Raw genomic sequence first — 23,326 nt, 5'->3', positions numbered from 1 at the left:
CGGGACTCCAGGATCACGCCCTGAGCCGAAGTCAGTCGTCCAACCAACTGCGCCACCCAGGCGTCCCAACCCAGTTAATTTTTAAATTTTTACTTATCCTTTGTATCACTTGTCTCTTGTGCAAGAATACGGTAATTTTTTTCCCAACAAAAATGTGTGGAGACTACATCATACATCTGCATGCCTTAAATTTCTTCTGAAAAATTAAAGTTGTTGTCTAAAACACAGCAGGATTTAAGCCATCATGTCACATGATGCTGCAACACTAAAACTTGCTATATTTTACCTTCACAGTATAGTGACAGAACTAGAATGGAAACGTGTTTCAATTTTTATTTTCCAATTAAAACAGAAGTGAGAGACAGGGTCCATCATGTAAACTAAAGTCTCACTTTTCCAATCTGTAATATAAGTGTAATGATCTCTGTCCTATTCACCACACAAGGTTGTAACACAGATCAATTACATAATTTAAATGAAAATACATAAAAAAATTAAAAAGTAAAATATTTTGAAAATCACAAAGCAATATTTAGGGGCGCCTGGGTGGCTCAGTTGTTAAGCATCTGCCTTCAGCTCAGGTCATGATCCCAGGGTGCTGGGATAGAGGCCTGCATCCGGCTCCCTGCTCAGCGAGAAGCCTGCTTCTCCCTTTCCCACTCCCCCTGCTTGTGTTCCCTCTCACGTGCATTCTCTCTCTCTCAAATAAATAAATAAAATCTTAAAAAAACAACTCCCAAACCAATGCAATATTTAAAGACAAGTCATTATGATCACCATGTAAAATTAAGGCTTTTGGCATAGGTATTAAGTTTAAAAAGTCAGACTGACACCTTTCTACACTTAGCTTGCTTATCTAGGATTTCTGATACCCTTAAGTTATAAAAGAACCAGCTTCTTTTTATCATTTTTGAACTTTACAGAGCATTTAAAACAAAAAAGACTCTAGGTCAATGGTGGGTAAAAATACCTGCCTACAGTACTTAGGTATACAAATCTGTAATTTTCCATAGTTTGGGCCTTACAAAAATAAAGTCTCAAGTTTAAAGTCAACTTGCATGCCATTTTGTTATCAGTAACTAACAACTGACCATGGAAAGCCATGTGAAAACAGTGCTACAAGTATGGCCAAGAACCAGAGCTCATCTGCAAGCTGATTGTTACTGGCTCATTTAGACACGTTAATGGCAATTTGATGGAGTCATTTTTAGGTCTGTTGAACCTTGAATTACACTTTTCTAATAATTCATTTTTATTATTATTTTTTGAAGTGTCTGTTCACAACAGATCAGAAATAAACCAAAAAATAATTCCTTAGCACAGACCATTTGAGAAAGCAGTGATTAAATACACTTATTCTCCATTGTGCCACGCATCAAAATCACCAGGAGAGCTTTAATCAATTTTTTTAAAAAAAGGTTTCCTAGAGCCCACCTCCCACATATTTGAATTCAATAGCTTGGGGATGGAGGCAGGGCACTGCTTATTTTTAAAAGCTCTGCAAGCAAATTTTAATACTCATCCAGAGTTGCAAACCTCTGGCTTACAGCACTGCTAAGCAATACACGGGGGCTTAGTGAAACACGGATGCTATTAATTCAAAGAATGCCATTTGAGCCACCAAAGTAATGATGGTTGTTAAGCTTTTCTAGTTAAGACTAAAGTTTACCAATGACAGAAATGCAAAACCATAATGAGATAAAGAACAAAGCCAAGAATGAATTCACAACTGCTTCTTAGAAGTATGTCTCATACCTATCTTGCAACTTTATACACAGTCTTGCTGTTATGTTTCATTTTCTATGCTCTTTTATGAGGTACCCCAGCACCTGTTTAAATATGTCTCAAGTAGCTGTTAAAAAGAAAGACCTAAGTAAATGGCAGATGTTCACATAATTTATTCATCCCTGAAAGCCTGGCTATAAGAGAACAAATGCATACAGATGAATCCTCAGAGGTGACAGGAAGACCCAGGCCAGTCACAACTGTTTTACACAATGACACCTACCAAAACCACTCACAGAAACTTGAAATAGGCCAAAAGAACAAAAGACAAGGTTTGAATTTTAAGTGTGCAAACCATCTCTCCTTCATCACTTGTTACTGACTCTGAAGACTGAATCCCCAGCCTGATTTTCTTCCCTCCAGCTAAAATACGTATTACTTGTAATGTTTTAAAGCCAATGTTAGTCTGGTTATCCTAAGATTACTATTAACTATAAACCAGTAATGGTCTGCTGAAATTTACCAGAAAATAGGAAAGATACGAGGGGACACATTTCATGTGAGAAAGTTGGATATGAGCAAGAACCATTTACCTCCTTCTTCAGGTGTTTTCTGTCTCTCTACTTTTCCTTTCTATTTTTATTGCAAAAACCAAAAAGAAAAACTCATAATACATGAAGAAAGTAAATTTTATATACTTTGGAAAAAAATGGGAGGATATCACCCTTAGTTCCTCCAACTCTTAAAAAGATCAAATAAACTTTGGATTTGATACTAAAAGCAAAGGCAACATGTAGCAAAAATAAACAAGTAAGACCATCAGACTAAAAACCTTCGGCTCAGCAAAGGAAACAATTAACAACGTAAAAAAGGTAAACTATAAATGGGAAAAAAATATTTTAAGTCACATATCAAATAAAGATTAGTATCCCAAACTCAAAGAACTCATGTGACTCAATAGAAAAAAAAAGAATCTGATTAAGAAATGGGCAGGGGTCACCTGGGTGGCTCAGTTGGTTAAGCGGCTAACTTGGTTTGACTTGGTTTCTGCTCAGGTCATGATTTCCGCTCAGGTCATGATCTCATGGGTCCCGAGACTGAGCCCAGTGGGCAGGCTCTGCACTCAGGAGGGAGTCTGCTTGGGACTCTCTCCTTCTGCCCCTCCCACCACGATTTTCCAAGAGACAGTCAAAATGTACATGAAAAGGTACTCAACATCACAACTGGCAGAGAAATGCAAATCAAAACCACAATGAGATATCACCTCACACCTGTTAGACTGGCTGTCATCATCAAAAAAGAAATAACAAGTGCTGGTATGATTGTGAAAAAAGGAGAATGCTTGTGCATTGTTGGTGGGAATGTAAATTGCTACAGAAAACAGTGTGGCAGTTTTTTAAAAAAATAAAAACAGGGGTGCCTGGGTGGCTCAGCGGGTTAAGCCTCTGCCTTCAGCTCAGGTCATGATCTCAGGGTCTAGGGGTCAAGCTCTGCATCTGACTCTCTGCTCAGCAGGGAACCTGCTTCATCCTCTCTCTCTGCCTGCCTCTCTGCCTGCTTGTGATCTCCCTCTCTCTGTCAAATAAATAAATAAAATCCTTAAAAAAATAAAAATAAAAAATAAAAACAAAGCTATCATATGATCCAGCAATCCCACTTCTGGATATTTATCCAAAGAAAACTAAGCGGCTAGCTTCGGCTCAGGTCATGCAGGGTCCTGGGATCAAGTCCTACATGGGGCTCCCTGCTCCACAGGGAGTCTGCTTCTCATTCTCCTTCTCCCTCTGCCTATTGTTCCCCCTGCTTGTGCTCTCTGACAAATGAATAAATAAAATCTTTTTAAAAAAGGCAATGAAAACAGAATATTGAAGAGATATCTGCATTTTGATGCTCACTACAGCATTATTCACAATAGCTCAGATATACAAACAATCTAAATGTCTGTCAATGGATGAAAAGATAAAGAAGATGTGCTTAATATATACAATGCAATAGTATTCAGCCATGAGAAAGAAGGAAACCTGCCATTTGTGACAACATGGGTGGACCATTAGGGCATTATTCTCACTGAAATAAGCCAGACAGAGAAAGACAACTACTGCATTGTACCACTTATACGTGGAATTCTAGGAAGGAAGGAAGGGGGGAGGAAAGAAGGACCAAACTCATAGAAACAGAACAGAAAAGTCATTGCCAAGGGCTTGGAAAAAATGGGAGAGAGTTATAAATAAACAAACACATAAACTACAGACTCAAATTAGTCGCTCTCTGACGTATGAACCATGTTCTAAGAATTAAATTTTAAGTTGGCTATATGGACTCAGAATACATTTTTCCCACTGGGAAAAAAAAACCAAATACCAAAAAACAACTATTTCCAGGTGAATACATCAAGTCCTCAGGAATCTATAAAGCCTTAAAGTCCTTAATATCTATTCACCGCCATCTAGGGCAGAGGTTCTCAAACTTCAGTGTGTACAGAATGTCCTGAAACACCTGTTACATAGGTGGACTAACCAGTCCCCATCAAGCAGATTCTGATTTAGTAGATATGGAATAAACCCTAGAATCTGAAATTCTAACAAGTGTTCTTTGTTATTCCAACATAGATGGTTTAAGGGCCATTTTAACAGACACCAATTTAAGAAAATACAATATGGATGGCAGGCAAAGGGGCTGGGACTAAACTGCACTCACGGCTATTTCTGGAAGTAGATTCAAAGGCTGGGGTCATAAATTTCAGCTGAAGTAGAGAAAAATGGAAATAAGGTTTAAGGGAAAAGGAGGCTGAGGAAGGTGGCAGGAAAAACTGTCTGACATCAGCAAGACAAAAAGGCATCAACAGCATGAGACGGGATGACAGGCATCAATCAAATGTTCTGGTCCTAAATCAAGAACTATTAAAGGTTTGACAGTCACATATTTAAGATATATTCAGAAGACATTTATTAGCGTATAATTGGTGTAACTTTTTTTCTTCGTTATCCCCAAAAGACTTGTTTCTGAATTCTAAAACAGCCTCTCAGACCACCTTTTTCCCTTAGAATAAAAAAAATGGTAAACGGACCAATTTTCATAAAGTACCTTTACTTTAGACTATCTATTGTAATAAATAACTTTTATTTATCATGGGTTCATTTCCTGATTCTCTCTGGGTTTATTTCCTGATTCTCTCTGGTTCTGCAGTTACAAAATGAAATGGTAAGGACGTTCCTAGAATAGTCAGATTCATAAGCAGAAAGTAGAATAGTAGTTACCAGGGGCTGGGTGGAGCAGGGAATGGAGAGTTAGTGTTTACTGGGTAGTTTCAGTCTGGGAAGACAAAGACGTTCTGAAACAAAGAATGGGGGTGATGGCTGCACATGTGAAACGTGCTTAATTACACGGAACTGTACACTTTAAAAACTGTGCAATAAATGCTAAATTTTATTTTATGTGTATTTTAACACAAGAGAAAAAAGTGAAACACTAAGATCATCCCTAGCTGCCTTAAACAGGTACTAGAAGAAAAAAAAAAAATCTGTATGCACACCAAAATCTTGTAAGGGGGTAACTTTAGAAGGATTTTACAAACGCAAACTATCATCAAGGTCCTTAACAGATAATAGAAATGGCTCACAAAAAAAAACCTTTAGAGATATACCTCATGTTCATCATTTCGTGCTCTCTTTGTAGGAATGCCATTTTCCTATAAAAGAAAAGATGGTATTTATAATTTTAATATTTCAGCAAAGAATACGGCTGCATTATAAAGCACTGAAGTCAGCCTACCACAGAAACATTCCCTACAGAGGCTGTCCAGAACCATGACTCACGGAGAAGCGACCAAATGCCCAGTTCCTCTTCTCTCAGCTTTGCATCCCCAGTGCAGGAGCATTAGTGTTTCATAAAATATTTTATCAGAAAAGCTAAGTCTCTTTCAAGTATATTTCCTAGTTTTTATAAAATAAGCAAAGGCTGTGTTCGGTCTTTAAGGAAAGACTGTCAGTTTCCAGTGATTACACTTGAAAGAGTCATTTCATTATTGAAATGAAACTCTAGGGAGCATGACTAACAAGCCATGAAAGTACTCAGCTGCACCTTCCTGCCTGTAAATTCCACCAAGGTGTGATTACTATGCCTCCATCAAGCACTTCCAAATTAAAACAGAGTATGTGATGCGTTGGGAGGAAAAATTACGCCATTCACAAATGCTCACACTTCTATATAACTTTTACACACCAAAAAAACCAGTAATGAAGGAAACAAAACAGAAAAATGATTATTCCAAGTAGGTCCTAAAACATTATCTGTTCCTAAAATACCACATTCCAAAGCACGAGGTGCAAACATTAGAGCTGAGGATGGGGGAAACCCATCCACACAACCATCGTGTGTACCAATCTCCACATGCCCAGAATTCACTGGGTTAGCCTGTTGTATTTTGCCCTGCCCCATTCTCAATTTCATATTCCCCAAACCCCATCTTCTTAGGCAGAATACCATGCCCACTGGGTTATTTCTAGTCCACTCTTTTTCTAGCTCCACTCCTACCTACTCCATGATTCCCCCAAATATTATTCTTTTGCTAAGTAAACAGATTTTGTCGTGATACACCCCCACATGAAGAAGCACTGACCGTTTTTCTTTCATTACCCTATTCTAGTTTTATAGCACTTAACATGACTGACTGACTTGTTTCCTGGTTGTCTGTCTTCTCCAATCAAGTGCAAACTAGATCTCACTCTATCTTATTCACCACTGCAGGTCTAGTGCCTAGAATGCCGGCAAGCTCATAATGCCACAATGACTATTTACTCAAAGAATAATTAATTAATAAATAAACAAATGAAATCATGCACTTTTGGCCAAAAGCAAGGAGGGTGTTGGGAGACAAGATATTCAGGATGGACTGTTCACTGGCCAAAACAAAACACATGGACACACATACACACACAGTAAAACGGGAGTTCTTCCTTCCTGTCTGTGGCTTCCTTCTCTCTCCAAATTGTACGATTTCCTGTACTATAGCTGAATACTACTTAGAAGCAAAGAGCTGGAAAGATTACACAAGAGCAATTAAGATTGCAACCTCTGGAGCTAGAGCACCTAAATTCATATCCCACCTCTCACAATGGACAACAGATTTGCAACCGTGGGCAAAGCACTGAATCTCATTAACAAAGAAAGGATAGTAACAGTAGACCTAGCAGTACTCAGATAATGCAAGTCACGTTCTGAGCACAGTGTGGATAAGCACTACAAGCAGTCAATAAATCTTCACTTTTATTCTCCCTCTTGCCATCCTATTGACAGTCCAGTCCTCTGAAGGCCTGGAGGAAGCACAAATCACACATCAGTGTTCCATAATCTTCCTCCTGAAGGATCCTGTTCTCTAATGCATGAAGGAGGCTTACAATCCTGTTACAGCAACTCTGCTGTCCTTCTTGACTTCCAATCTTATTCTTTCGAGATGCCTCCAAAAAGCATTTTGTGATATTAGAAATATATATTCCCCCCAAAAGCAAGTTAAAACAATACCTCCGTTGAGTCCACCTTGAGAGGAATATCATGAAAGGGGGAAATGTAGTGACCAGCTACATTCTCTGCAAAGGGAAAAAACAAAAACAAAAATAAAAATACAGAATTAAAGCAACAGATTATCCTGTTCTTCAGAACAATTACATCCTTATCTACTTTTAAACTTTTTAAAAATGTGTTCAAAGATTTTTCAAATTAACCTTAACTCTGAATTTAAAGTTTATTTCAACTTTTAAAATTTATCTCAATATGATGACCAAAGGGAATACATACCAAATAAACCAAATCTTGGTTTGCCAAAATAGTCTACAGTTGACCTTTGAACAGTGTAAGTTTGAAATGCACAGGTCCACTTATACCCAGATTTTTTTTAGATACAATATAGTACTGTAAATGTATTTTCTCTCCCTTCCAATTTTCTTAATAACATTTTCTTTTCTCTAGCTTACTTCATTGTAAGAATACAGTACATAATACATAAACATATACAAATGTGTGTTAATCAACTGTTTTTGCTATTGTAAGGCTCCTGTTTAACATAAGCTATTAGTAGTTAAGTTTTTAGGGAGTCAGAAGTTGTACACAGATCTTTGACTATGTGGTGGGCACACGACGCGCCCCTAACCCTCTCTTGTTCAAGTCAACTGTACTTTTCTCTGTAGCTTAAAACATCCAAAGTAGAAAAATGTTTAAAACTGACTATCACCCAAATATGAAAAACCTCACTTCTGAAAAGAGATTCTCTAGTAAGTGACTGGATTAAAACTGATGTCAATTTCCCTAGGACAAACCTAACAAGAGAATTCCCAGTGTCTGTCTACAATGCACATGAACAAAGATGTAAAGGTCCTACCCAATTAAAAGAAAAACAAATCACTGTGTCCCACTCAGTGATAGGATGCTTATATCAAGGTAAGCTTAAAACAAAAATGAACTTTAGTCACAGAAACTATCTTATCTTCACTGCACACTGAAATGAGTATTTTAAATACTTTTAAAAGTATATATTATTTAAATAAAATACGAGAACTTAATACACACTTATATTGGAACACACCTGTTTCCAAAAGCTGGGCTTAATAGTTCTTGTTGTTTGCTTTTGTTTGTTCTGCTACACTCTCCACTGGGTCCCCAGCATCCAGGAAGTGCCTAGCACTTAGCTGGCATTCAATAAATACATCTCTATTAATATTTCCCACTTTAGTAATAGGGTAACTCCTGAGGACCCATTCACAGGGTAGGATAAAGAAGCGCACACAATGGCAAAGTATATACAATCTTGTTATTATCTACAAAGTTATTTTTCATTAGTTAAAAACAGTAAATGGATAAATATCCTCTGCTACATCCATATAATGGTATTTTGCTCAATGATGTATTAGTACCTGATAAAGAAGAATGAACTATTGATACACACAACAAAATGCATAAATCTAAAATGTTATCATGCCAAGTGAAAAAAGTTAGACTCAAACAGTATCATTTGGACGACATTCTGGAAAGGGCAAAACTACAGGCATAAAGAGCAGATCAGTGATTGCCAGGAGTTGAGGACAGAGGGTGAAGGTGACTCAAGAGAGACCACATGGAAACTGTTCAGGCGCAATGGAGTGTTCTATGTCTTGATCGTGATGGTGTTTAAACGAATCTATATTCTATCAAAACTCTTAACTGTTCCCCAAAAAAGACTCAATTTTACTATATATAATTTCAAAAATAAATAATAAAAAAATAGGTTAAGAAAAGCAAGTATTGGGTGGCTCAGTGGGTTGGGCCGCTGCCTTCGGCTCGGGTCATGATCTCAGGGTCCTGGGATCGAGTCCCGCATCGGGCTCTCTGCTCAGCGGGGAGCCTGCTTCCTCCTCTCTCTCTGCCTGCCTCTCTGTCTACTTGTGATCTCTCTCTGTCAAATAAATAAATAAAAATCTTTAAAAAAAAAAAGTACAAATGTAAGCTCTTGTTCCAATGAACAGTCACCAATCTGTGATTCCTAGCTTTAAGCCACAAAGATAAGGTAGTTTTGAGAAAAATACAATCCTCTGGAAGATTATGTCAATCATTACATTTGGGACCCATCACTATGATGGGAATTAACAATAATCTCTTCAAGCAGCTGCATAAAGCAAGGAACTTTGTTATTAAAATTAAGAAAGTATAGGAAATTTGACAGACCAGTTGGGCTGCCTTTATAATTTAGAATAAATGATACCTCTAGCACATTGACTTGGTGTTAAATTTCTCTAAAGCTCCAATGCTCCTGTTAACTGAGGACAAGCCCCAACAAACTTACTATGATTTAGAATGAAAGCACACTACTCAAGCCTGAGGAGAAAATGGGACTGTGATCATTAAAAGTTAAAGATTTATGAAGTGTGCTGAGGCAAATCGGGATCTAAACATGATATTCAAAGACTATGATAATGCCAATACATGGGTTTACGCTGTTGTCTAACTTGTATCTTGGAAAGTAAGAGTATTAGTGGGTGAATGGTCTGACTTAGAAAACCAATACCTACTAGCAGCCATCTGAACCACGAAATAGTATAGATTAAAATGTAGTAATGAAGAAAAAAGAATAGAATTATATCTGCAACAACAAAAATAAAATATGGCTTTAGATGTCAGATGATAATGCTTTGATTGGAAAATATACCAAAAACTCACGCAGAGCAATGAATACAGAGACCAAGAACCTGACTTCTAGTTACTGAGCTTGATAAACTCACTCAATTTCTCTGAAACTTAATTTTCTCAATTTTTTTCAATTGAGCAATATGTAATTTAGTTTGTAAAAGGTAATGCACTAGATACAGAACACAAGTGCTAAAAAGTGAGCTAAGCCCACAGCCAAGCCAGGGCTTGTACTTCCTCATCTCCATCAGCACCACTTAGTGAGTGCAAAGACAAAGGAGTCCTCTTAGCACAATCAGAAAGCTCATCACTGACCTAATGCAGAAAGGGAGGATGAGACCCCATCAAGTTTTCTGGGGTCAGTGCTATTAGTATACCAGCATGCTGCACAGAGTGTTAAGACTCTCTAAAGCTAGATGTAAAAACAGGTGCTATCTATCCTGATCCTCAGTAAAATGGAAAGGGTAATCCATACTTTACACAGGAGCCATAGACGGAGACATGAGGTCCGTGCAGCGTTGCAGCAATGTGTGCCACTCCATAAAGATGACGGAACTGAAGCACAGGATATAAACGGTCCCTTCTCAGAGCCTCAGAATCAATCAGTGACAATCCTGAGTTAGAACTTCAGTATTTGAAGCTCAGTCTGGTTGTTTCTTTAGATTTGAAACCAAGTTGTTGCTGCCAATTTGCTTTTTAAAGTACCTATTTTGGGGGCACCTGGTTGGCTCAGTGGGTTAAGCCTCTGCTTTCAGCTCAGGTCATGATCTCAGGGTCCTGAGATGGAGGCCTGCGTTAGGCTCTCTGCTCAGCGGGGAGCCTGCTTCCCCCTCTCTCTCTGCCTGTCTCTTTGCCTACTTGTGATCTCTGTCTGTCAAATAAATAAATAAAATCTTAAAAAAAAAAAAAGATTTTATTTATTTATTTGACAGAGATCACAAGTAGGCAAAGAGACAGGCAGAGAGAGAGGGGGGAAGCAGGCTCCCGGCTGAGCAGAGAGCCCGACTCAGGGCTCGATCCCAGGAACCTGGGACCATGACCCGAGCTGAAGGCAGAGGCTTAACCCACTGAGCCACCCAGGTGCCCCGTCTACTGACCAATCTTAACATTTACAGCTTTATTCCTTGTTCCACCAGACACACACAGTATTTGACTGTACTACCTGGTTTTTTATTTCAGTCCCTTTATGCTTCTCTTAATTTTTATCTTCTGCACTTTTATTTATTCATTTCAAGGTTGATAAATGTTCTATATTCATACTGAATTTTCTATGCTTTTCCTATTAGTATATTTTCAAAACGTCTCTAAAGATAGGAAAAACTTGGGAGTGTTTGTTAAACAGGTCTTTGATCTCCCATACCTAGGGAATCAGAATATTAAGAGAAGTCTGGATAGATTTTAGCAAACACCCACAGATACTTCTTACACTGAAGTAAGTTTGAGAAGCACTGTCTATGTGTTGATTTTTGGCCAAGTATAATGTTATAATTAAATTTCCTCTCCTGTTCAGCTTGTTTTGACTTGTGCTTCTAATTATGTTTTTCCATCGTCAGTCATAATCATATCTATAAATTATTCAAATGCCTCACAGATTCCACAAAGACTATGGATTCTCTACACACAAACAACTCTCTTTGAAAATCTCTAACCCCTTGCTGCAATAAAGACTGGATGACTTTCTGGCATCCTAAGACTCTGCTTCTTTGGTCTCCAGCTCAGATCTGTTTCCTGGATCCCATGCATTCATCTCTTTTGGTTTACTTACTTGTTTTGCAGGAGCATATCCCTAACTTGTATTCTGTAAGGAAGGATGCATATGAGGTAAATTTCCCAAGTCCTTAAATGTCTGAAATGTCCTTATTTGGTCTCCACCCTAGATTGATGATTGCCTGGGTAAATTCTAGGAGGAAAGTTATTTTCTCTCAGAATCTTGAAGGTTTTAGGCATTCATTTGTGTTCATAAGTCAAATATTAGTTTCTCACTCCTTTTTTTTTTTAAGATTTTATTTATTTATTTGTCAGAGAGAGAGAGAGAGAGATCCCAAGTAGGCAGAGAGGCAGGCTGAGAGGGAAAGGGGAAGCAGGCTTCCCACTGAGCAGAGAGCCCGATGCGGGGCCCGATCCCAGGACCCCGAGATCACGACCTGAGCTGAGGGCAGAAGCTCTAACCCACTGAGCCACCCAGGCGCCCCTCTCACTCCTTCTAAGATGAGCTATTCTCCCTTCCTCCCGGGCCCCACACCTGAAGACTTTCAAGAACCTCTTTATAAAAGTCTCAGTTTTCTGAGATTTTGCAATGTATCTGGGACTCAGAACATTAGGGTCCTTAAATTCTTAGATTTCTTCTACCATCTCTTTGATAATTACCTCTCCATTCCTTCTGGCACTCTTATTAGTCAAATATTGGACTTCACAGATTAAGTCTTATGTCTCCTCTACCTCCTTTTTCTATCTCCTTGGCATTTTGTTCTACTTTCTGTAGGTTTCTTTACCTTATAACTTTTCTGGTAGATTTTTTTAGCTTATATTCTACCTTATATTCTAACTTTTCTCTATTAGTTTTCCGGGACTGCCATAACAGATGATCAGAAACCTGGTGGCTTAAAACAACAGATCACCTTTTGTCCCACTACACCACCTATTGAGTTCTTTGTCTTTACAATTTTTGGAAAGGTCTGTAATTATGTTTTCTTCATAGCGTCCTCTTCCTTTTTAATATATACAAGAGTTTCTAAAATCTCAGAGGACATTTATTGGACTTTTTAAAAATCAAATTCTCTTCTACTTTTTCTTTTGTATTTAATTTATAAGATTTCCTTAAATTCATTCATTCAATATTTACTGAATACATAAGTCCTGGGTATACAAATTCCCTCCTCTTATGGAATTTCTGTCCTGGGGGGGGCGTGCGGGTCAAGTATAGAAGCAATGAATAGGAGTATGTTCTTACTATACTGGGTACAATACGCATCAAAAAGCAAAAGAATGACAACAAGAAAGGAATGAATAAGGGAAGAGATAAAAATTTAAGTGGAAAGGACATGGAAGATCTCACTGATAGGTAATAACTTCAGCACAGACCTAAATAAAGTGAGGAAGCAGGTCAAGCAGATTATCTAGGGAGGAACACTGCAGAGAGGCCAGGACAGCTGGAACACACTGATCAAAAGGAAGAGTGACAGGTGACGAATTCAGAGAGGAAGTCCAGTATTAGTCACACAGAACCTTGTATACTGTGGTGAATATTTTAAGTTTATTTTGAGCGAAATGAGAAGTCACTGGGGTTTTGAGCAGAGCCTGGACATGCTCTGACTTACATATTAAAAGGATCAAGGTGACTTCTGTGTGGAAAACAGACTGGAGGGGACCAGGTGGCAGCAGGAGAAGAATCAGAAGGCTACTACAACTGGCAGGTGGAAGATGGATTAAGTCGCAAGAGGGAAGTGGGGAGAAGTAACTCTCTTCTGGATACACTTCAAAAGCACAGCTGAAGGGAGAAACTACTGAATCCGAAGTGGGGTTAAGAGTAAGAAAGGCACCAAGAATGATTGCTGAGTTACTGGTTACAGATTTGAGGACAGAACAAATAACCAAGCAGGCAGAGGAATCCAGAATCCAGAGTACTACACATGGTAACTTTGAGATGTCTCTGAGACATTTAGATGGAGACAACAGAATATATTTACTGGATTTGTCAATCTTGAGTTCACAAAGAGATTCAGGCTGTTGCAAATCCGGGAGGCATAGATGGTATCTAAAACTGTGGGGCTGAAAAGCTCAATAGCTACAGTCAGCAAACTTTGGCCCACGGCCCGTTTTTACTTGTGTAAATAAAGTTTTTTCGGGCAAAGCCATATTCATATTTTACTCTCTCTGGTTGCTTATATGCTAGAAAGGTGGAGTTAAGTAGTTGTGGCAGAGACCCTATGCTCTGCAAAGCCTACTAGTTACCATCAGGGCCCTTTACAGAAAATATCAGCCAACCCCTGCCCTAGAGAGAGAACAGACAGAGATGTGGGCCAAGTACTGAGCCCTAGAGCATTTCAAAAGACCAGCAAAAGAGACTGCTGGAGAAGCCATCAAAATAAAAAAGTGTTGTCCCAGAGACAAAATGAAAAAAAAAAAAAAAAAAAGTTTCAAGGAAGACAAAGTGATCGATGACGACAAGTTCTGTTGATAATCCACATGAGATGAGAACTTAAAATTGATCATTATATTTGCCTCATGCGAGTCGCCTTTTGACCAATGAGTTTGGTAGAGTAGCAGCAATAGCAGCAGCTGGAGTGAAAGCCTGACTGATGGTGATCCTTGACAATTTGGTTGATATTTAATAAGAGACTAGAAAGACTGATGTGTACACCAAGAAAGCCTTTTTGAAAGTCAGCTTCCCGTGGAGACACAGGGGTAAGAAGTTGGCTGTTACACTGAGGGGTGGGCCGTACTACAACCCTCCACTGTCTTCAATTTCTGTAGAAGAAACCAGCCCACTCCACAAGCCCCAAGCCTCCAGGATAAACATCTATGTGCTATTCCATAATAAAACTTACACCGACCCCCTGCATTAAGCTCCACATCCCTCTCTCACTCTCTCTCCTATTGGGCATTAACTCCGCACAACCACTGTGGGGTTCTGCACCAGAGTTTGGCTTCTTACTCTACAGACCCCCCACAGCACATATACTTACACTGGGACTTCCTCCATGCTGTTTCATCAATAACAATACCTCAAACTATTTTTCATGTTCTATATGCATTCTGAAATCTCCAGCTCTGACGGATCCTTCTTATTTGTTGTTTTAGGATTATCCTTTTTTATTCACTTATTATCACTGTAATAGGATTTTCACTAGGAGGAAGATTAGACAAACAACTGCCATCTTATCTCAGTATTTTGCTTTGTCAAAAATAATAAACTAAGAATTCTGTCATGCCCATCAATCTATACTGCACACGGTCAGACAGTGTTAAAACTTTCCCTTCAACTAGACTGGAATGAGATTTTATTCTATTATTTTGTAAATTACCTATGTTTTTCTCTCCTAACAGCAAGTTGTAGTAGGACGAAAGTTTATTAATGGTGTTAGCAAGTGAGAAAATTGAACGGAGTACAAAACTTGTATTGGATAATATGTGTATACACCAAACAGCTACATGTATGCCAAGTACCATCACACGATTACAAATTATTACTAAAAACCATGTATAGAGATTCTTACTGGAAGTTTAGCAATGACAAATACCAAATAGATACGAGTAATTTTTCAATATTCACACAATAACCATTATATTCTATATGTTGTCTATAAAATTCTAATTCTCTGATACAAACCAACTTAAAAAAAGTTTTAAGAACTCATATATTTAAGACTCAAACACATATTGTGTGGATTATTCACAGGATATTTTATTAAGTACAAATCTATGGTACAGTCAATGGCAGATTCCATCACCTACCACTCAAATGATGTGCTTAAAAAAAAGAAAACCTATAGTAATTTCAACTTAAGCATATACTATGAATGATAAAACAAATTCACTGTTAAAGAACTATATGATTCATTCTTACTCTAAATAAAAGCAACATGAATTACCTACAGCACAACGACTCAAAGTGAATCAGTCACCTACCCATAGTAATAAAAATCCAAACTATGGAAAGCATAGCTTCTACTCATCTTTGAGAAAATGTTAAAAGAAAAAAAAAAAAAAAAAAAGAATGATTTTTTTTTTTTCCTTTTTTGTGAGAGTGTGTGAGCAGGGGGAAGGGCAGAGAGACAAGAGACAATCTTAACCAGGGCTCCATCTCAAGATCCTGACTGAGATCATGACCTAAACAGTTATCAATGATATCGAGTCAGAGGCTCAACAAAGTGAGCCACCCAGGTACTCCATGAATTTTCAAGTTATTAACAAAACAAAGACAGACCTGCAGGCTATCAAAGGAATATTGACAGGCAGCACTCTCTTTGGTCCCATATAAACAAGTCTAACTTCATTATGATTTCACAATTCAAAAGACTGCAGGACAATATCCATGAAAACCAAGACTTGGGGGGGGTGCATGGGTGGCTCAGTTGGTTGAGGTTAATTTTGGCTCAGGTCATAATCTCAGGTTTGTGAGACTGAGCCCTGCCTAGGGCTCCACACTCAGCAGGGAATCTGCTTCTCTCCGTTACTTTTTTCACCCTTCACAAAATATGACAAGAATTTTGGTCTTACATCTTGAAGTCAAAAGGAAAAAAGAAATGATAATATTAAATATTTACCATGCACCATGCGTGAGACACTGATAATCTTACACACGTGATCTCATTTAACTGTCACAAGCAATTTGATAATATCATTAGTACTATCCGTATTTTGCAGATGGAGAAATTGAGCTGAGGGATGTCAACCAATGCCCAAGATAGTCCAACTAGGCCTACAATCTAAGTGCTTTGATTACTAGTCTAAAACTGTTTCTCTGACACACTTGCTTTTGGAAGTTTCAGTTATCACCTCACCCAGCGCCTCCCCAACTGAATTCCATGAAAACTCCAGGATCATTAAAATGTTAACAATGTTCTAAGAAATATGGGCTCTGGGGTTCAAATCTTTACAAATTACTTTATATCAGAATTTCCCAGATCTTTAATATGCACACTGTGACTCTCCAAGGTGATAAAATGGGAAGTGTTCTGCTCATTTATTAAACCATGAAGTGCTTTGTATAAAGAAAATCTAATAATAAACTATGGTATGTCTGTGTTCAACTCAGCACAGTTTGGAAAAATGACAATCTAGTTCAATCTCCTCTTTCCATGGTTTAATAAAATTGAGATACAGTTAAGTTAAATGACTCAGTCAAGGCCACACAGAAAGTTAATAAAAGGCCAAGGCTAGTACCAAGGAGACCTGATGATTCCTGCCAGGATGCTCTTTCCCCCTATATCATCCCATCTCACTTCAGTACTGTTTCTACAAAGTCCAGTGCTAATTAAAAGGGAAAAAAAAGTAATAAAGCCATCATTTATTCGGATTCTCCTAAATGGCAGTACAGAGAAACCATTTACAGAAATAAAGCTCAAAAATGGTCTACCTCCCAGTGCAGTATTTTAGAGAACAGGAATATATTTGGAAATGACTCCACTGCAATAACGCTGAGTAACACTTTTCAGCCAAGTAGTGCTACACTCTTGTTTTTCTTTGAAGTTATGTACAACTACATACTCGTACTTCATGTACTTCATGTAGACACTGTCAACGCTCAAAATACCTAATTTGAGATCATCTTTATAAGAAGCAATTTGTTCACTGTTTTCCACTGCCTCCCTTACCCTAAAGGGGCTTCTTTTCACTTTGTCCTACCCTTGCCAGCATGCAGGAAACATCCTGGGCCAAGGATGCCACCTGGCGTTTTAGACCAGGAACTGTTTAACCTGACATACCTTCCACTCAGTTTCTCACCACCTGGCCCCTTCCCCAAACCACACCCCTCCAGTTCTTGCCTTTTCTCTTCCTATCATTTACCCTAACTCAGTGAACATTTTTGGCATTCAAGTTACAGAAAAATCATGAGGTGAATACACTGTAGCTAAAAAAAACAAACCACAGTGTAAAGTCAATACAGCCTTGGAAATGCCCTCAAAGAGACCCTGTCCAACAGAGTATGTTAAAATATCTAATATTTATCCAGTGCCTTCAGAGAAGATCCACACCAAAAAGGACCCTGAAGATCACTGCTAGGTCAACTGCATTATTTCACAGCTAAAAAAAACACCCTGTAAGAAATGAAGGAATCACCTGCCCAAATAACAGTGAGAGCTCATGGAAGGCACAGGGTGAAGGCCTAGGAGTTGCCATTTCAAAAGCCAATGCTCTGTCAACTACCCCGTAAGACCCAGGCTCCTCGAGACTTTTTGCTGTTAACATTCAAGTAAAATAGTTTTTAGTGTTTTTATATTTTTTCCTTAATTACCTATACTGACATCATGACTCTCTCTGAAGAGCAGGGCCCGTAACTAAAATCTTCTCAGTGCCATGTCTAACTGTGTCTAGCACACTTGGTAAACACTTATTGACTTTCTTGGTCTATTATTACTGTACTTATTGCAAATCTAGAATATTTTCACCATGTTATGCGTTTAGACAAGCTTTAATCTACTCAAAAACCTAACTGCCATTTCATAACGCTCTGTGCCCCAAATTAACACATCATACATAACCTTCTGGAACACAAGCCGCTCAGAAATTTGGGAGTTCTTGTTAAGGGTTCCTCTCCACCTGAGGAGTCTTGATTGACTAAACAAGGATGGGAAAGGATATGTAGCATGGAGCGGGGGGAAGAGCAACCAATTTTGAAGATATTTTAATAATGGTTGCATCATAATCCATAAAGTATACTGTTTTCTCTCCCATAAAATACTCTTAGACCCGGGACGCCTGGGTGGCTCAGTTGGTTGGACGACTGCCTTCGGCTCAGGGTCGAAGTGATCCTGGAGTCCCGGGATCGAGTCCCACGTCGGGCTGGAGTCCCGGGATCCTGGAGTCCCGGGATCCTGGAGTCCCGGGATCCTGGAGTCCCGGGATCGAGTCCCACGTCGGGCTCCCAGCTCCATGGGGAGTCTGCTTCGCTCTCTGACCTTCTCCCCTCTCATGCTCTCTCTCACTGTCTCTCTCTCTCAAATAAATAAATAAAATCTTAAAAAAAAAAAATACTCTTAGACCCTAAGTTCACGTAAGATAGTGTAAATATTTTATAAATTACAGACAGCAATAATCACAGGTATTATTTCTAATAATTTATATTGTAGACGCTCTCACTAATCACTTTAATACACACTTTATCATGAAATTCTTACAGCCCTGTTTTGCAGGTTAAGAAAACAAAAAGCAGAGCAGGTAAAGAAACTCATGCGGGGTCACAGAGCGAAGAGCTGAAAAACCCAGGATTCCAGCTCAGATCCGAAAGCCCCCAAAGCTAGTGCTCCTATGAAATGGGCTTATAAGGCAAGGCCGACTTTACAAAAAAAAGTTACTACCTCTCTCAGGGCTCGGAGTCATTAGGCATGAAGGCAACTCAACCAACCTCCCTATCTTCACGCCACAGGGAAATACGTGGGTGCAAAGAAAAATAAGAATAAATAACCGGGACCTGGGTCGTTTCCTGACTTAGCTAGTCCGCTCAGTGCCCTGCAACTCGCTTTGCCCTCTGCGGCTTGTTCACTGTGAGAAGGTAGGGCTGGCCGGGAGCCAACTAAGCTCTTGGTCGAGCACCGCATTCAAAGTGCAAATTTGTGAATATAAAATCGTGCTTCTGGGAGATGCTTCGCCAAAGTCTCCCCCAACTCCATCCCCACCCCCCAAAAAGACCCACTGGCCTAAGCATCTCCGAAGTTCCGACCGTCTTTCCAATTGCAGGAAGCCCTCACTAGGAGGAGCGCGGTTACGCCCACCGAGAGGGCCGGTCTGCTGGCGGACTCTGCCCTGCCCTTGCACAACTAAATTACCGGAAGCCTGAGCCGCTGCGGGGCCGTGCCTAAGGCTTCGGGGCCGCGGCGCGGTGACCGCGGGGCCCCTGCGCTCGGCCCGCGGCTGGAGGAAGGCGGTTGGCCGCGCCCGGGGCGACTCAGCGCGGCGCCACCGGCCGCCCACCACCCTGCGTGTCTGCGTTCCGCGTTTGGGGACTCACGGCGCCGCCCCCCTCGCCGACAGCTCCCGTGGCTCGGCGCGGGCCCCTGCATGCGGGGAGGTGGCCTGGGCTGCTCGGCCACCACCGCAAGCCCGAAGGGAGGAGGGAGGAGGCCGCGTGGGCCGCACAGGCCCCACCCCGAGCCTCCCCTGCTGCGCCGCCCGCCGGGGGCCTCTCGAGCTACTTACTGAAGAAGAGGCGGTAATCGGGGGAGTAGAGCTGGCCGCGCTCCTCCGTGCGGTAGAAGGCCTGGGCCATGGCGCCGTGCGGCCCAGACCCTGCACTCTTTCCCCGGGACAAGCGGGCGGCGACGGGGGGTCCCGCGCGCCAGCCCCAGCCCGTGCGCAGGAGCGGCAGCAGCGCGCGCATGGCGTTGACGGCAGTCGGGCTCCGCGCAGGGCAGCGCTGGGGGATCCCGGCCCAGCCGCGCGCCGGTGCCCCCTACTGGCTGTAGCCATCCCTCCCGCCCGGGGCTTGGGCCTGGAGACTTCGATGGGAGCAAACAGCGCCCAGTAAATTGCCAGTGACGCGCGCAGTGTGTACGCTGTGTCCAGAGCAAGGCAAAGACGAGCAAAATAACATCCACCACCCCTGAGGAGCTCACAGCCACTTATTAATGCGTATATGCATTTATTCCTTCACTCATCCACTCAATATTTACTCTCATAATATTTTTATTACAGTGATAAAAATTGAGTGATTATTCTGTGCCAGGCACGTCTCTAGATCCCGTCCAATGTAGATGGCAAGCATTGCACACACAAAAACACCATGGTGAGACATGATCAGACATCCTTGTGAAGATTTGACAGGTGAGGGACGCCTGGGTGGCGCAGTTGGTTAAACGACTGCCTCCGGCTCAGGGCGTGATCCTGGAGTCCCGGGATCGAGTCCCATATCGGGCTCCCAGCTCCATGGGGAGTCTGCTTCTCCCTCTGACCTTCTCCTCGCTCATGCTCTCTCTCACTGTCTCTCTCTCTCAAATAAATAAAAAATAAATAAATAAAAAATCTTAAAAAAAAAATAAAAAAAAGATTTGACAGGTGACTTGTCAGGTAACCTTGTGAAGGTAACTTCTTCAAATGGTTACCTCTTCCGTGAGGCCTTTCCTATTTAACCCAACTAGAGATGATTTATCCTTTCTTTTTCTTACATTTTCACTTCTACAATGGCACTTGGTACCAGACCTATATGTTTGTGAACCTGTCCTGTTTTCTTTCTATTTCACCCGAATCAACCCACTGTTTTGTTAATGAGCCAAACACTCTGGAATTAAGATTTAGTATCCTTGGCAGGGTGTAGCAGCATGCCCAGCCATAATAATGGCTCTTTTGTTGTGGAGTTAAGTTGTTCCTGGGAGTCCCTTTTACCAGATCTTTTTATTAGTATATGAAATTCTGGTTATCCACTTTCCAGGAAAACTTGCAGAAACAATTTTCCATAGGCATTATCTCCACTTCTCCCCATTTCAATTCAGATGACCTTCCTCCGCCTTCTCAAGATCACCAGTGACCTCCAGTCAATAGGAAGTTCAATTCTCACAATAAATCAGAATGAGAGAATCCAGAAGAAAGCAGTAAAAAAGATTTTCTCATGAAAACTTTTAAAGAAAATTAAGTATTGTAAGGACCTATTTAGCTAGAGCGTGTCCATCTGGTTAAACAATAATTTTGTTGTTTAAAACTTAAACAGTCCCTGCCTCCCTTCCCCCAGGGGACTTACTTAAAAACAAGTCCTGGAAACCAGTCCCAGGTAACAAAGCCCAAATACAAGGGTGGGTCAGGCCAGGGGGAGACATCCGATAGGGGGGTGGAGGGGGCACATACTGTCTCCGTAGATACCAAGGAATATGGGCCCCACCCTTTGAGCACCTTTTGGGCACCAATTCTGACCAAGGTGATAGGCTGGTTCAAATATCTACTAGGGTAAATTGTAATTCAATTAGTCACTTAATGTGTGACCTAACATGACTGTGCAGCTTTCTCTGTGTGTTACAATTTCATTGGCCATCTGTGCATGGCCAGGCCCAACCACGTGGCCTTTGCCCTTGAAAGCTAATCTGTGAAGCAGAGAGAGGTCACCCTCTCTGTAAGAGGCGCAGCCCTGAACGTTCAGTTTGATTCTTGATACTTGGTGTGAAATAAAGCTTTGCTTGACCTTCGCTTTTTATCAGTCTCGCTCCTTTAATCATGGACCCATTATTATACCTTTCAGTATCTGTTATTCAATCCAAAAGTGAAAACAAAAATAGTAGCAATTTTACAGAAAGAGGCAAAAAAAGGTGCACTTATGCTCTGCAAAAACTAACTGAAAAAAAAGAGAAAGCCTTTTTAAAATTATCTCCTTAAGTACTGTAATAAAAATCGGGTTCTAAGTTACTATGCACAATGAATACGTAAATTCATGAAAAAGAGAATTCTAACTTAGAATCCTAGCTCTTATAGCATAAGACAAACATCTTTGCCAAGATTATATTAATTTATATTAATTAAGTCTGATTATGGATCTGATTCTAGTCTAAACTAGTTTCTCCCTCTGTTCCATAGCTACAAATTATATCCTCTGGTTCTTAATTTTAACAAGATAGACAAGATTTTAAAAAATGGGTTGAAACAAACCTTTACTTACAAAAATGTGCAAGCAGAAATTTCACCAAGATGGTTCTATATCCATCATATAACTTTATATAGAGATAATAGTACTTATATCTAGATAGTGGTTAGGATTTTTAATCAACATAAATGTCTGAAGGTAGATGATACAGGGTTTCCCATGTAAGAGAAACAAGTTATTTCTGTCTTGTTGGTCTTAATGTGTTTAATTTCCATTACTAAAATCCCCCTCCTAGCTCAAAATGGCTGTTACAGCTCCAATCATCACACCCTCATTTCACCTAGAAGGAAAGAAAGAAAGAAAAAAAGATCTTAAAATGTTTTTGTCAACAGTGGTGGCTTTGTAATATGTAAGCTTGATTAGGCTAAACTGTAAGGGAGACTCTCCCATAAAGTGTGGGGAGGGGAGATTTACTTTTGTGCATGTATCATAGTGGCTATATAATTTTGTTTCATCAAGTAGAATAAAAAAGCTTAATTTTTTTCTTAACCTTTGAAGTTCAGATGTTTCAACAAGATAAACCCTACTGAGACAATGTTATAGGCTAATTTCTAATGATCTATAGATTCTTTTTTTTAACTTTTTAATTTTTTTATTTGATCCATAGATTCTTAGAATAAGGCCAAACCCAGCAGAATATTCTAGAACTTAAGGGGCTAGAGTTGTCCAGTGTAAGGCCAAAATCACTAGGCCTTTATAACCCCACTGATTGGATAAGGGCTTCCCTAGAAAGGGCATGATGTGGAAAAGGCAGCAAAGGCCAGCCCTGAGGAGGCTGACGACTAAAGCAAAGTCTTTCGTTAAAGGTGGCACAAAACTAGCCTCTCCCAAAGCTAGGAAACTGTGGTAGAGATAGGAGTTGGAGCTAGAGAAAAATTAGGTTATCAGTGAATCCAAATTCTGTTTCTGCTTTTAGCATTGGTAAGTATAATATAAAATCTAACTTGGATAGAGTTGTCATTTTCTGAAATGCTGGATTATCCTGCTAGAAAATGAAAGAATTTTGGAATTGTGGAGTAGTCATTTATGTGTGATATTTTGTAAAAGCAGCATATGTCTCTAAAATTAATTGTGATCCTTACCTATATATCACGATAAGTAAACAAATTTTAAAATCTGCTAATTGCCATTGCTTATGCTTGCTAGCCAATGGTTAACTTCAGGGAT

At 40.0% G+C, this 23,326-nt stretch overlaps 1 protein-coding gene across 1 annotated transcript in view; it reads right to left on the bottom strand.

The window, feature by feature from the left end:
* Positions 1-19,947, bottom strand: part of PPA2 (inorganic pyrophosphatase 2) — an 87,816-nt gene extending 67,869 nt beyond the window's left edge. Inside the window, exons 1-3 of the mRNA XM_044224363.1 lie at positions 19,735-19,947; positions 7,246-7,310; positions 5,369-5,413 (exon numbers count right to left, since the gene is read on the bottom strand). Coding sequence (XP_044080298.1) covers positions 5,369-5,413; positions 7,246-7,310; positions 19,735-19,915 — 291 coding nt within the window. The 5' untranslated portion in view covers positions 19,916-19,947. The remainder of the gene's footprint in view (positions 1-5,368; positions 5,414-7,245; positions 7,311-19,734) is intronic.
* Positions 19,948-23,326: the final 3,379 nt, after the last annotated feature.

Source organism: Neovison vison, chromosome 11, assembly GCF_020171115.1.
Source record: "Neovison vison isolate M4711 chromosome 11, ASM_NN_V1, whole genome shotgun sequence".
NCBI classification, from domain to species: Eukaryota; Metazoa; Chordata; class Mammalia; order Carnivora; family Mustelidae; genus Neogale; species Neogale vison.
Note: the sequence above shows the minus strand (reverse complement) of the source record. Positions and strands in the feature narration are given on the sequence as shown.